The 15221-nt window shown below is 46.5% G+C and overlaps 1 protein-coding gene across 1 annotated transcript in view; it reads right to left on the minus strand.

The window, feature by feature from the left end:
• Positions 1-6443, minus strand: part of LOC147901170 (ketose-bisphosphate aldolase class-II family protein) — a 386949-nt gene extending 380506 nt beyond the window's left edge. Inside the window, exons 1-2 of the mRNA XM_087375500.1 lie at positions 6312-6443; positions 5506-5581 (exon numbers count right to left, since the gene is read on the minus strand). Coding sequence (XP_087231626.1) covers positions 5506-5581; positions 6312-6413 — 178 coding nt within the window. The 5' untranslated portion in view covers positions 6414-6443. The remainder of the gene's footprint in view (positions 1-5505; positions 5582-6311) is intronic.
• Between the last annotated feature and the right edge of the window lie 8778 nt (positions 6444-15221).

The raw sequence follows: 15221 nt of genomic DNA on the forward strand, positions 1-15221 counted from the left end.
CTCCCCTGACTCTCTCCAAACTTGTTGTGGTGCCCTCAACATACAAGGCCATATCATCTGCAAACTCGAAGACAAGCAATTCCTCCTCCTGACTGATTGGGAGCCTCAACCCTGTGAGGCCCGCCACCTGTGGTCTCAAGTAGTAGCCCAAAGCCTCTATCACACGAACAAGAAGAGGAAGGGAGTGAGTGGGCAGCCCTGGCGGACCAAGCGAAAGAGGGGGAAAGCTAGAGCTCCCCGCATAAAGCGCAAAAACTCCTCTCACCCATCTGTTTGAGAAACCCAATCTTCGCATAGTGCCCTTCAGGAAGGACCACTCCACCCTGTCATAGGCCTTCTCAAAATCCAAGAGAAGGACGGCCAGTGGCTGTGACTCCTCCCTGGACCAATCCACTGCCTCTCAGAATGTGTAGATGTTGTCAAGGATACTGCGCTCCTGGACGAACCCTGTCTGTGTGTCGTGAATGATGTCAGTAAGATGGGGCTATAACCGCAAGCTCAAGACCTTGGCGAGGATCTTGTAAGCAGTATCAAGCAGAGTGATAGGTCTCCATTGCTGGGTGTCTGACCTTCTCCCCCTTTCGGGATCAAACAAATCCACCCCTTGCTCAAGGACTTAGGGAGGGAGCCCGTGTCGAAAATCTCATGGCATGCTAGTCAGAAAGGGGGTCGAGATAATCTCCCAGAAGTTCCAGAAGAAGGCCGGAGTCAAGCCATCCTCGCAAGGACATTTCAAGGTTGGGAGAGCCTTGAGGGCTTCCCAGAGCTCCTCATTCGTGAAAGGCTCCTTTAGCCTGCTGCATAGATCCTGTGAGACTACTGTCGGAACGTGATCCCAAACTACCTCTCAGGCCACAATACCAGCTAGAGTCATCCTCTCCATCTGAAAGAGCTGGCTGTAAAAACCTGTGGTCAGGTCTTATATCTCCTACGGGTCAGTGTGCATGATGCCCTGCGGATCCTGGAGACGTTGCAGCTGTGTGCCTGCCAATCGTCGGGGCCCAGTGGTCTGGAAGAACTGCTCTGTCCCCTTGCTGTACCCACCGGGCCCGGCAAGAGTGATAGGAGAACTCAGCCCACCGAATCTCCGTGTCCTGAAGCTCAAGGCAAGCGCTCTCAAATTTGTCGCTAAGCCACTGAGAACTTAGGTCCTGCTCCCTGAGCCGCTCTATGGAGGCGAGGTCTCTCCTCAAAGCCCGCCCACGCTCATGAAGCGTCTGCCTCCGCTTAAGGGCGTGAGCCTATAACTCCTCACTACTCCTCTGGATCGCATTGGCCACCCACGAAGCCCAGCCCTCGCCTGGTGTTATCTCTGACTGCTCCCAAATCCCTGCCATGACCTGCTGGATCTCCTCGTCTTGCAGGAGGTCCTCTGGAATGCGGGACCCCTTTTGGGGGAGACCTCGGCGGGGCTGATCTACGTGAAGTACTACGGGAGAGTGGTCTGACATCCTAGTACTTGCCAAAATCCCGGTAGAGCCGCCTCTGTGCAGTGCCCAATCCCCAATGTAGAAACGGTCTAGTCTCTCAAGCATTCCATCGTGTCTCCTCTGTCCGAAAGAGAAGAGGAGGCTGCCATGTATCCTGCTGAAATCTGGCTCTCGCCACGGGTCCTTGCCACTAATCATGAAAATGAACTGCTCCCAGGTGCTACACTCTGTTGCTAGCATCTTAGAGAAGAAGGCACCACCCTGCTTGTCTTCCCCAAACTCCAGGTTGTTGAAGTCTCCTCCAACAATCCAAGAGTCTACATCCGGAAGACACTTTGACAGCCTCCTCCAAAAGGCCGGGCGGTGTTGTTTGCATGCTGGGGAATACACGTTTAGGATCCCAATCCTAGACTCTCCCGTCCTCACCCATCCAAACTGCCCGTCTTGAGATAAGCTCACCTTGATCGTAGACCTCTGGAGCCAAAGTTTGTGAGACCGAGATGCAAACCCCTCCGCTCCGTCCTACTGTAGGGGACCACACCTCCGGACCTCTCCCTGGGAGAAGATGGTGACGCCGTCTGATGTCTGCTGCTGAGAACATATGCTCCTGGATCAAAAGGATGTCCACTGTCCGCCCTACCACTGCCCTCTGCAAGCTGGGCAAAAAAGAACCTTAACGGCTGTGAGATTCGAGGGTGCTGCCATAGAGCCCCTTTGGCCAGACCAAGGTTCATTCACCACCAAGATTTTATTTCGCCTTAACAAGCACAAATGCTCCCGCTCCAAGGAGGAAGAGGAGAAAAAAGGGGGCGGGGTGAGGGAAAAGGACGTCCGAGGGAGCGAAGGCGAGGCGAAGAGGCGAAGGAAAGAGGTGGAGAGGGCGGAAGGGAGGTAAAAGGAAAGAAAGGGGGAGGAGAGAAGGAGGGAGTGAAGGAGCGGAGAGGAGGCAAGTGAAGAGAGCCCGCGGGGGAGGAAAGAGGGGCGGAGAAGAGGGCGGAGGGGATAGATGGCGGGGAGGAGGAAGGGCAGAGTGCGGGGGCAGAGGAGCAGCGCGGGAGGGGCTGCGGGGCGGAAAGGTGGCGGAGGGGAGGCGATAGGGCAGAAGGGGCGGGGCGGAGGAGCAACGGGAGCAACGGGGAGCAGGCAGCGGGGCAGCCAGACCACAGGTTCGCGGACGGAGGGGGAGCTCACCCGCTCAGCTCGAGCCGCTCAACAGTACTTCCTGTTATTTCTTCAACAGCGCCTCCATCTTTGGAGAGCCTCCTTCCATGTTCTACTATTTCTGCATGTCACTCCGGCAATCTTTTTATGATCGTCAGATAGATTACACTGTTTACTTGTCATACAATGAAATCCTCTGATATTGTAATTGTTGGTCTCCCCTTTGGAGACTACCCCTTGTAATATGAAAAGCATGGATTTCACCCAAAAGATTCACACAAAAAAAGTGTGCATGTGTTCTGATTTGCTGAAATTTTTTCTTCAGCCTCGCTGCAAGGCCAAACAGATCCAAGGCTTGCATGAGATGCCTAACATCATCCTTTGAGTTTTGCAGAAAGAAGAAGAGAGAATTTGGGCATTACAAATGCTATTTCATATATATACCTTTGTAAGACTAGAATAAGTCCAATCATACAAATTTAGAATTTTTGTTGTTCTAAAGATCAAAAATCTACAAAGAAAATAAAAGAGAAAATGAAAGAGAAGAAAAAACAGGTAAACAAAAACTTTTATGAAAAACAAAAGGAAGACATACTTAGCAAGCAAAGCAACACTTATGTCGTCATCAGTGCCCAAGCATAAGCAGCTATTTCATAAGCTGAATTATTGGACACTATCAACTTGGCCAATGCATGTACATCTTTGGATTGTGCAGTGTGTTTGATTCCTGGCTATCCTTTCTCTCCTCGCCTTATACATGGTTGGCAGCAACTTTTGGCTCATTTGCATTGGTTGGGTCAACCTCCGGATCCTAGTAGCACCCTCTGTTTGCAGAGTATGCACTGGATCCGGGTGTTTTGCATCTCCTTTGGCACATCTTCAGCCTCGAAAAGCGTATTTTCTGAACCACCTGGGGATTTCTACGGAGATGATGTAGTGGATGGTCAGGGTTGTGTCCTTTCTTTTCCATAGGCCAGGAGGCAGGCTGAGAGCTGGTCTTTGTGCTCGTTTTCCGAGGATGTCCTTTGGTTTTGGTTATTTGGCAGATATTTCTCTAGTTCTTCTGTTGGTGCCGTTACTGGACTTTGTTGCCGTCATATCATGCTCTCGGTCGGATATTTATCATTTCTTCCGTTCGTCCTTCCATTGATCCCTCCAAGATGCACATTCTCTTGGAAACCTTCCTTTGGCCCAGTTAGAAGTCTTTTACTACTGTTTTTAGTTCTAAGTAGTAGCTCTCTGGTTTTGAGACAGCTATGAATGTATATCGTTTCTAATGAATAGTTCTTATTACCCAAAAGATGTGTGTGTGTGTGTGTGTAGAGAGAGAGAGAGGGAATAGAAGTCAACAGAGTCAACTTTCTATAATGCTTTATATTTTCTATTTTATGTGTGATGAACTGAATTATCTTCAATTGCTTGAATCGATTTGATTGGATGTTCAGCCCAATTGAATGAACTTGACGGCCAGTCTTATACTATTGTCGCACTCTTGCTTGATTCAAGCTTACACCTAGAAAGAGGCCAGTCAGGTGAACCAGAGTTGGGCAGCCTGAAGACCATTATCCCCCCGTCCACCCCAAAGGCTATGCTAATACTATTGTCATACACTCTCTAGCCAGCGTAAACACATACAACGAGGCTGATCAGGTCACGGCAACATAAGATAGTAGGCTAGATTGATTAATATTGCCCCTCCCACCCCTTGAGTTCTTGCTGCCAGAGGTATAAGCCTCATTTCCACTGTATTCAGAAAGCAGTCCACCCCTTAAAAGTTATTCAGCAACTGTATTCTAGCCAATCCACATGCAGATAAAGATGCTTCTCTGAATTGCAGTTCTTGGTGTCCTTGTTTCAGTTTTTATCCAACATTCCTGCACACAATCATGTACGCCACATAGAATGCATCATTCCTCCATTGATCCGAATTTCCAAAATGTGACATAACATCACATGCCAACCCTTTGTCCATCAAACGATCCTAGATAGCATACTTAAAAGTCTCAGAGCGTGGTGATGATTGCTGACAGGACCGATGAGTGTGGCACTCAAATAAAGACAGTATATACACATTTTTACAATGGTTGGCCAACTATAAGCATGCCTGATAGAGGGAAAAAAGAGAGACACATCAAGGAGGAACAAATCTTCAAAGTGATTCTTTCTAAACCTTTGTGCATTGCATGAATACACCAGTTCAGTATAACAGGTGGAAAATTCCAAGCCACTCTCACAATGCCAGCCTGCGAGATCAAATTTCCCCCTCCAAGAAGAGGAACATCCTCGTCACCAGTACTCTTCCTTATGTCAACAATGTCCCCTTCCTTGGCAATGTCATTGTCTATAATCGCGCCCCCATCCCCACCCCCACCCCCCGCCCTCTAAGTTCCCTTTGCCATGCACTTCAAGCAGAGGCAGTGCTCATGGGCCAAAGTAAATGGCATTCTTTTCTCTCTTTGGCTGCCTGCCAGATCAAGACCTTGTCTTAGAAAGTCCCATTAAGAAAATTCCCCACATGAATAAGGAGGGTGATGGATGGAGCCGATGCACTTGACACTGCAGAACTCCACTGAAGGTCCTTACTTTCAGGAACTCAAGGGAAAATAGCAAGGGAAAGGACTGCTGTGGTGTCAGCATGGAGCCTCAACTACCATAATATGCACTTAGTCTTGGAACACACATAAAGGATCTCTATCTTAAAGATAGAAAATTTTCTGACATAGGAATAAGAACTTCCTTTGTTTGATAGGCAGACTGAAACAAAACAGATTTAAATAATTTTTATCACATTTTACTCTTTTGAAGACAGAATGGCTTTCCACCACTGCTCTACAAAATAGAATGAATGGCGTGGCAGTGGTGCGTAGGCAGAAAAAGAATGCAGATCTAGACACATGACAACGAGTTCCAATACCTGTAGCTGCCTCTGTAGGGCAACTATTTTTCACCAGATTAGAATGCCAGGAACATTCCCTTGAAGATTCTGATATCTGCATAGAGAAGAGGTGTGACTTCAGTGGTCAGTGCTTCTCCCATTACTTGTGGTCGCACGTTAAGAAATCCCCAGACTGACATATAAGTGAAGATCCATGTAACTGCGTTTTTATTGAGATTACAGATCTCAAATCCACAATTAGAATTATACTTTAGTTTTATTTCTGATAGCGTGTTGAGCACATTTAGCCTTGACATAAAAATTTGTGCGCAACAGGAAAATGTCTCATGGAGGTGGTGTGGAACAAAACGCGGTGATAGAATTTGAGAGACTTACCAAGTCTTTCCTCCTTACACCCTCAGCCAAATCGTCCATTTTCCATGTGCTAACTAAATTCTTCACAAAGCGGATAATGCATGACGCGAGCTGACTGAAAATGCATTTTTAATGGATCTCCACGTTCTGTGGATAGATTTTGGTATTCGCGAACCATTATGATAATCGTATTCCATTATATGTCTCAGCGTTGAGCATATTTAATACGTAAATGCACATGGGACGATCATCAGGGAGCAACATTTGTTATCATGTATCTCGCCTGGCGGACATTGTCCGTTCATTGTTTATCGATGTTGCCTACGATATTAGTGTTTCATTGTTCACGTAGATGAATGCAAGAGTGCGATCTCCGGAAAAATTCACGTGGCAAAAGATCCGATCTCTGAAGGTGATAAAAAGAGTAGTACTGAATCCGATTCAATTCGAGAAAAGCTAGGGGCACTTACATCGCAAAATTGGACATGGAATCCCTGCTGCGAGAGGGTAGAAGAGATATGAAGAGAAAGGGAACCAAGACCGATGAGACCGACTGTGCGTTGGGAAGCCATTGGGAATTGGGGATGGAAGAGAGGCACACTATACTAGTGTTCAGTGTCCCGTGAAGTCCTCTCTATCATCCCTTTTAGGTGGCAGCCTATTGTCCCAGGTGGTCCCCATGAATGATTGCTCATCCACGTGGCAGCCTATAGCATCATTTCCCCCCACCCATGGTCCCCTCCCGCTGGCACATCCGTCCGTGACCTACGCTGCTTGGCTGTTTGAGTAGGCCCATCTTGCAAGCCTTGCGACACAGGTCTCCATCCATTGATTCATCAGAGCCGGTTTTTGAGTTCACAAAAGCATAATTGTCGATTCGAGTGCTTCTTTCATGGGCGAACCACAATCTACACTTTGCCTACGAGAGCTTAATTGCACTTCTCCAGCTTGTAGATATGTGCACTCCACACGACTCTCTCACGGGCCCATGTGCCTTGGCTTACGTACCCAATATCTATACGTCACTCAAGTTGGGCGTTCAGCTTCATACACATCTACTTGAATCATCATAGTCTACAATGCTTTGTGAACTACACAATCTCGCAACTTATGACTTGCAATCATTGACCTTGGTGTATTTGGGTATCAAACTCCCTTGAGCTTGTCCTCTTTAAGTAGATCATTCGGCTTGGTCACCTTTACTCATTGATTACCCTGCATTTTTGGCGGCTGTAGTCTGTGGAGGTTAACATGCCCCCTTTCTTGTTGCTGATCCATCGTGTCAACTGCATCGAAGGAGGGTGGTGGAGAGGATTGACTGCAGCATGGCGTAGCGATCCAGTTGCCTGGACATGAGATGAGTGAGGTACGAGCGATACTTCCAAAAATGGGTGGCATGCATATCCTCGTAGGTGCAAAGATGATGCCCGTGGAGGTTGCGGACGCGTAGGTAGAGGCGGAGGTCCTAGAACTGAGTTGGACCAATGTCGGGGTTGAAGACAATCTAGTTGGTTAGATTGTGAATGCGGTCATCGATGGGGCAACTGTGGGTGGGAAGATTGTAGAGGAGTAAGAGGATGAGGCGATTGAAGTGGATAGTGATGACGACAATTAGATCTAGGACGAAGTCGTAGGTGTCGTTGAATGACTGGAGACGAAAGCAAAAACCTTCCTACATCATTTCTTTTGGGAAGTTGTACTTAGGAAAATTGTATAACGCATTGGGGTGTTGTTGGAGAGCTCGAAAGGCAGCCCAAGTCCAACATCGTTCCATGGGCATGTAGAGGGGGTGGACTCGACGATCGACTGGCGCATTGCAGTAGTAGCGCCAAAATTTCTCCAACTTCAAAAATGGGAGCCGCCAATTGGGCTTTGGAGTGGCATTTGCATTGGTCACGGGGACGGGGGCATCAAGAGCGAGGTTGTATCCTCCTCTTGTGTGCTTGGTATGCGCTTGTCACCAATCGTCAACAAATGACTGCGTTATGAGCTGTGTGAGAGGGAGTATCTCCATAATTTTGTAGAGATGGAGGTTGGAGCCCTCGAGCTAGCGCTTCCAATGGTGCAGTAGTGCACTATCTGGTAACTCTTGGAAGGATTGTAAGTCTGGATGCTAATGAACATCTTCAAGAGGAGACCTTGGTGGGGATGGCAGAGCTTCGTCATTGGCAAGCGGCATTGGCTTTGTCTCTGGGGGACTTGTAGTTTGCGGCGTCGGTGCTTTGTACAAAATGTGCTGCTTTGAGCAACGTGTTGAATGCCTCATCAGGGAGGCTAACTGGAGCATTGTAGGTGATGGACGGGGAGGGTCTGTGCTGTGCAGTGGTGGTGTTGGAGGCATTGGACAAGTACTCGGGTAGTGTTGTCCGAGGGAGAGGAGGTTGGGTAGCTTGTTGGGTGGGTTGGGCAAGATTTAGTGGAGATGATAATGGAATATCTATAGGGGGGGCAATGGTATGAAAGAGGGTGATTGCATTTTGTTCTTCGTCCTCGGTTATTTCCTTAGGGTATGCTATGTGAATTGTTTCAAAATTGCTCACCAAGGACTCAAGTGAGTCTTGGAGATCTTTTAGCACCTGATTAAAAAGTATTATTATTGCGAGGGGTTAGGTGGTGGTCTAGTAGGCCGCAAGGTGTCCTTGAGCTTGGATTGCTAAGACTCTCGGCCGTAGGTCTGCATCCAAGTTATGTCTGCATGCAGACTTTCAGGAGTGTAGATCCACGGCGTGAGAGTTCCTCGGGCTTTGCGAGTTGCATCACCTCATCGTTCGTAGGATAATTAAGGGACTCAGTGATGATGCAGCACCAGCCTTGAAAATTGAGAAGAATGGGATGGGCGGATGGGTTTGGAGATCGAAGTTGCAGAGAAGAGATAGGGAGGTGGGCTAAAGGTCAAGAGAAAAATATGGCATGGCTAAGATAGGGTGATAGTGGTCGAGATCATGACAGAGAATAGTTTGAAGGGCGTTGGGTAGTAGTGGAGTAGTGAGGTCTAGGTGAAAGGTAAGGTTTTGTGCACGGAGTGCATCGAAGTGCATTTGGAGGGTTTGGGTGATGGTGCATGGTGCAAGAGTATACGTGGCTAACTGTGCAAACAACTCCCGGTACATCATGAACTCTTATTGCTCGTGGTCTTCCAACCTTGACTCCTCCGTGTAGCCAGTGGCGCGTTGTCTTTCGATTTCTTCTTGGAGAGAGACTGTGAGGCTCCTCTCATGTGCCAGGAGATCCTATAGGGAGCGAATTTGTTGGTCGTGGGTCTCCTAGGTGCAGGTGTACCGCTGCTTTGCTTGTGCTTGCTCCTCCAGCATCGTGCGCAGGACTGACTCTGCCTTTTCCGCCTGCTCCATAAACATCAAGACCAGGGATTCACTGGGCGAGGTCATCTTTGAATTTCGTCAGAGTGAGCTCAAGCTCTTCCACCTTAGCCCGATATTCATTGGCTCAATTTGGTGTGGCATGGCCCATTGAGCTGCGACCATTGTCGACTGGCTTTCCTGTGTCGAGAGCTGGTGGACTTGGATGAGGTTGGAGGAGAGTTGTGAGGCTTGTTGCTCCTGCCTCCTTTGTAAGATTGTGTGGGCGACTTGCGGCAATTGTGCCATGGCTTCAAAGAGGTTCATCTCCATGACGTCGGTGCATGACAACTGTTCTACCATCATATGGCTATAGCCTCCGTTTGCCCTGTATTGGGGCACGTTGCAAAATTGTATGGCCTCTACTAGGCCTGCCCATGGCGTGGAAGAGGTGCCTGTGGCGAAGGATGTTGTCTCCTGAGGGGTGGTGGAGACTAAGACGAAGGGTGCAATGGGGTTGTCAGTGTAGTTTTGGCTTCTATATGGAGGCCGATTTTGATGATGTCGTTGCCCTGGAGGTCTTCAATGAGAATAGGCCCTCCTTACATCTGTTTGCCCTTATCTTGAGGACCTAACCGCGCTACATGTGTAGTTGTCGTTGCACAAATTCGTGCAATTGGCTTTCCTCATATTGGTTGAGCGGCTGACTTGGTTCCGGTTGCACTTGGGTGACCAAAGTGGCACTTGGTGTTGTCCTTGCTCTCTTAGGCCTTGTTTCCATCTCTTCTTGCTTGGTTTGTAAGGGACCGATGGCAGATTTCTCGGTGACCGAAGCCAATTGGCAGATGCTAACTTTTCAGGTAATAAAGGACCTGCATGTACAACATTTGGTTACCGATGATGTCCCCGTGGGTGCTGAGATCATCTCTCATTTGGTTGCAGTAGTAGTCAGCCCAGTTTGTCACCTAAAGGTTCACCATTCTCAGCAAGATGATGATCCGTGTGCTTCACTTGAGTGAGCCATTGCAGGGCTCTTGTTGGGCACTCTACCTCGAGCTTGTAGATGGTGGTGAACTGGATGCGACCTTTGCACTTGTGGCAATTGTAGGGACAGACCATCTTTAGGGAGTCGAGGTTATTCTTTTGCTTGGAATATTTCTCTGCCACCACTGGCAGGTTGAATTATGCCCGCACCGTGTCTTGATTGATCTGGTAGTGGTGGGGATTGCCGGCTGCATCACGCAAGACACCAATGTTGGTGTTGCTATTGTATGTCTTGAGGAATTCTGCTAGCAGCTTCATGCCTAGGTGGCATGGGAAAACTGCTACTCTAGCCTGAAAAGTTAAGGGCTTCCACGACTGTCGAGTCCTGGAGAGCGGCATATGTTGCTACAGTGTGGTAGTGGAGGGTGTAGTCCCGACCCTCGAAGGCGCGAAGCGTGAGTGGATCATGCAAGCATCTAGCTCTTGGAGCCATGCTTTGCCCAATGGTGAGTGTGCTTGTGAACACACGATCTTGTACTCGCCAGCGGTTGGTGTTGGGGTGCGCTTTCGTGTTTTTGTGGGGGGCATGCCTGCTATGGCTGGTTCTTCTTGAGTAGCCTATCTGGTGGAGTTGTCTTCGTCTTGTAAGTCCTTCACGGGTATTTCGTCTGGCATTTGAATTGTGGCCGAAGGAATGCTCTGAGAATTTGATGGGCCAGTGGCCTTTGGAATACGCTGAGGGTGGAGATCCAGGTGAGTCTTGAATTCGAAAAAGTCATGTTTAGACTCCATGGCAAACAGAAGTGGAAGTTGCGTGACAAGGGAATTGTGGGGGTTAAAGAGGTCACTGTGCCTTTACCCCGGTTATGTACAATACTCAAACACATATATAAATGAATGAAAAAGAAGATTGGGGTTTTCTGCACCCACCAAAACTTGTGTGGCTCTCTATTTCTCTCTCTCCCTCTTCCATTCTTGCTTCCGTTGAGAGCACTCTCAACTGGTATCAGAGCCCGAGTGATCTAGCTGAGCGTGCGTGAATGCCTGGAAGCTTAGTAGCTCTATGGGAGGAAGGAGAAGCTCTGTGGGAAGCTTTGTGGGTGACTTTACTTGCATCCGAGTGTGCAGAGACCTTGGAGGAAATCTTGGAAAAGTCACTTTGGTTTTGCGAAGTGGTTTTGAGGGCGTGTTTTCAAAGAAAAAGTCATTTTTTAAGCTTTTTCCTGTTCCATTCGATGATAGAGACTCCGTATTGACTTGTAGAGGCAACTATTGCTTGCTTTTGGTGTCCACTTCACTTCAGGAGCTTGGAAACACCTTCATTCTTGAATATGGGATCATATCATTGGATTTCTGACTCACTGTGTCAGTTCCTACATTTTTCTGCCTAGGTGTTGAAACTCAAGTTTGGAGCAACCATTTGCAGATCTGTCAGTTCCGGTGGACTTAGGAGGTCCTAAAACTTCTATGTTGCTCATCATTCGCACTCCGGTGGAGTTTACAAACAGTTCTATTTCCAAAAACGTTTTTCAGTCCGTGTGTTGGACCTAGTGATTGAGACCACGATTTCCAAAACCGTCTGTCCCATTGCATTTTGGACGTCCAAAAACCCCTACCTATCAGTTCTTGTGTAATTCGGTGGAGAATTTTTAGAGTTATAGATCTCTGTGTATTGGATTTCATCTCTCTGTTATGCATTTTTCATTCTAAGGTTTTGAAACCTTAGATTTATGCCACATGGCAGTGGATAAGTGTTGACTCCCATTTCTCACTCATCGGTTGGGATTTTGGAGTTCTAGCAAAAGAGAGATATTTGCAGATTTTCTTGTTAAGTCTGATTATGCAATGGCGCCCATGTTTTGAGGCATCTCAGGTTCTATTTTCAGTAGCGATCATTGCCGTAGGACCATGATTTCTTGAGCATACCTTATGCAGATCACTCTGGTTGCAGTTTGAGCCATGTGCGCTCATTTGTAGCGTGCATTGGGTTGTAGTGGATGATTTATAGCCCATTTGGATGCATTGCGATCCTTATTGGATGCACTGATAGGCCCAAATTGCCTTGTGGGATGCTATTTTTTATGGACGTTTTGCACATGGATGCTATTTTATGCTGAGGGACTGCTAGACACATTGCAGGTGATGCACTGATAGTGTTATGCTCTCTTGGATGAGATATTATTGATGCATATGCCCATGGACAGTGTTTGTGCTTGAGCCATTTGGCACCTATTGGCATTTTCGATTGCCATTGCACTTGGCATTTTCTTTTGGGCCAGATTGGCTCATATGGATGCATAGTACATGCACATGAGTCAGCTGCATCTTTTGATGCTTTGAGCTTTGAGCTTTGGTGATATTTCACTCTATTGTGGCATACACATTTGGGTGCACCTGGTATTTGGTGTGATTCTCTCTTGTAGGCATTAGCATTTGGGATTTTGATTTATTATGGGACAAACTTTTCTTTGTGGAAAGAACAGATAAGGGATGTGCTTATTCCAAAGAAGCAGATTAAACCCTTGGCAGGGATTGAAGCTAAGTCTGCAAATATGTCTGAGGATGATTGGAATGAGTTGGATGCATTAGCAAAGTCCACTATTAGACTTCATCTTGTAGAGTCAGTTTATTTCACAGTAGTAAATGAGTAGACTACGAAAGATTTGTGGAAGAAACTGTGTGCCACTTATGAGAAGGAAATTGCCTCTAATAAAGTTTACCTCATGAAGAGGTTGTTTGAGCTACAGATGAAGGAAGGGGTCTCCATTGCTTCTCACTTGAATGAATTCAATATTATTTTCAGCCAGCTTCAGGCTCAAAAGATGAATTTTGATGCAGAGACTAAGGCAATATTTCTCTTATGTTCATTGCCATCCTCATGGGATACCTTCCGTACAGCTGTCAGTAACTCTGCACCTGGTGGAGTACTGAAATTTGATGATGTTGTGGGTAGCTTGTTGGCTGAGGAGATTAGATGGAAGTCTATGGATGGTAACAAGCAGGATGCAGTCTTAAATGTGCAAAGGGGCACAGATCACAGTTCAGGGGGAAGTCCCAAGAAAGAGGGAAGTATCATAGCAAATTACCATTGTGGCAAGAAGGGCCATATGAAAAAGGATTGCTACAAGCTGAAAAGAGACCAAAAGGATAAGAAAAAGAATGCAAATTGGGGTGCAAATCAGAAGGAAGAGAGTCGAAGGGAGGACAAAGGAAAAGTGAAGATTGAGGAGATCAATGCAGTCACACATGATAGTGACAATGACATTCTCTTCATGTCTAGTTTATCTACAGAGTTGCTTACCACTTCAAATGATGCATATTCCCAGGATTGGATTTTGTATTCTAGTGCTTCATTCCATGTTACTCCCCATAGGGAATGGTTCTCCACTTATGACAATGGAAAGACAGGTTGTGTGCATCTTGGAAATGACTATGCATGTGACATAGTGGGAGTAGGTGACATAAAGTTTTCTTTTGCAAATGGGTCTGCATTTGTTTTAAAACATGTGAGACATGTGCCTAAGTTGACCAAGAGTCTTATTTGAGTGGGTCAGCTAGATGATGCTAGTTCTCACACCACTTTTGGCTTTCAGAGTTGGAAAATTCAGAAGGGCTCTATGCTTTTGGCCAGGGGTGCCAAGTGTATCCCTTACATGCATCAGGGGTATTTGATCATGTTGTTGCAATAACCGAGCAGCCAAGCACTTCTTTATGGCATTGCCGGTTGGGCCATATGAGCTAAAATGGGATGAAACTCTTATGCCGTTTGGGTTATGTACCGCATTTGAGTTTCTCCGATTTTAAATTTTGTGAGCACTGTCTCTATGGGAAGTAGACTAAATTAGCCCATAAAAGAAGGGGAAAGAAAGAGTTTGAAAAGCTTGATTTGGTGCATTCAGATGTATGTGGTCCCATGCCTACACGATCATTAGGCGGGGCTAAATAGTATGTGACATTCATTGATGATGCAACTAGGAAAGTGTGGGCTTATGCCATAGCTCAGAAGAGTGACGTGTTCCAGGTATTTCAAAAATGGCTGGCCTTGGTTGAGAATCAGTCAGGTAGAACGCTTAAATGCCTACGGACTGACGATGGTGGAGAGTATCTCTCTCATGACTTTCAGCATTTCTGTGATACACGTGGGATTAAGAGGGAGCTGACATCCCCTCGTACTCTAGAGCAAAATCCAATTGCAGAAAAGATAAACCATACCATTCAAGAAAGGTTGCAATGCATGCTTTCCAATGCAAGTCTTTCTAGTGGTTTTTGGGCTGAGGCAATGAAGACTGCAGTGTATGTGATCAATAGATCACCTAGTAAGAGTTTGGATGGTGGTATTCCTGAAGAGGCATGGAGTGGCAAGAAGCCCTCTTACTCTCATTTGCATATATTTGGGTGTGAGGCATATGCACATGTGCCACAAGAGCTTCGAAAGAAGCTAGATCCTAAGTTTAGGAAATGCATCTTTCTGGGTTATGGTGAAAGTGGAGAGATGGGCTATCGTCTCTGGGATCCAGAAGCAAAGAAAATCATACACAGCCATGAGTAGTCTTCAATGAGAAGAAGATGCATAAGGCACCCATGAGGGATGTGGAAATGAGAAGAATCACTTTCAAATATCATCAGTAAATGCCACTTAAGTAATAAGTCACAAATTGGTGTATAATCAACAAAAAGGAACCTTTTAGCCATTTGGGCAGCTTTAAAAATGTATCAACTGAGACCATGGGCACGAAACCTTCAAAAAGAACCCTTTTTGGCCTTGCAAGGATCCTAAGGGATGATGGTTAGTGAGTTGCTAATCAAGAGCCATAGTTTGAAGTTAGTTCATTTGGTCAATTTGACCTTGCAAATTATGGTTAGTATGAGGCTTAAAGGTGGGTTAGTAGAAGTTTAAGGGCTTCTAATGTGTCTAGGGTTTAAGCTTTTTGTTTGCTTGTGAGGTCCTAAATGTTTTTGTCTTTTACCCTAAAGCTTTTGTCTTTTGTTAGGTATTTCTCCCTAAAGATGGAGACTCTCTTTGTCTCTTGTATGACACCACATTTATATTACTCTTGCTAAAATAGGCATGTCCCCACTTTTATTTAATAGCCCATCCAC

This window comes from Dipteris shenzhenensis, chromosome 6 (genome assembly GCF_047967505.1).
Source record: "Dipteris shenzhenensis isolate YYH24624 ecotype China chromosome 6, Dip_SZ_1.0, whole genome shotgun sequence".
In the NCBI taxonomy this organism is placed as follows: domain Eukaryota; kingdom Viridiplantae; phylum Streptophyta; class Polypodiopsida; order Gleicheniales; family Dipteridaceae; genus Dipteris; species Dipteris shenzhenensis.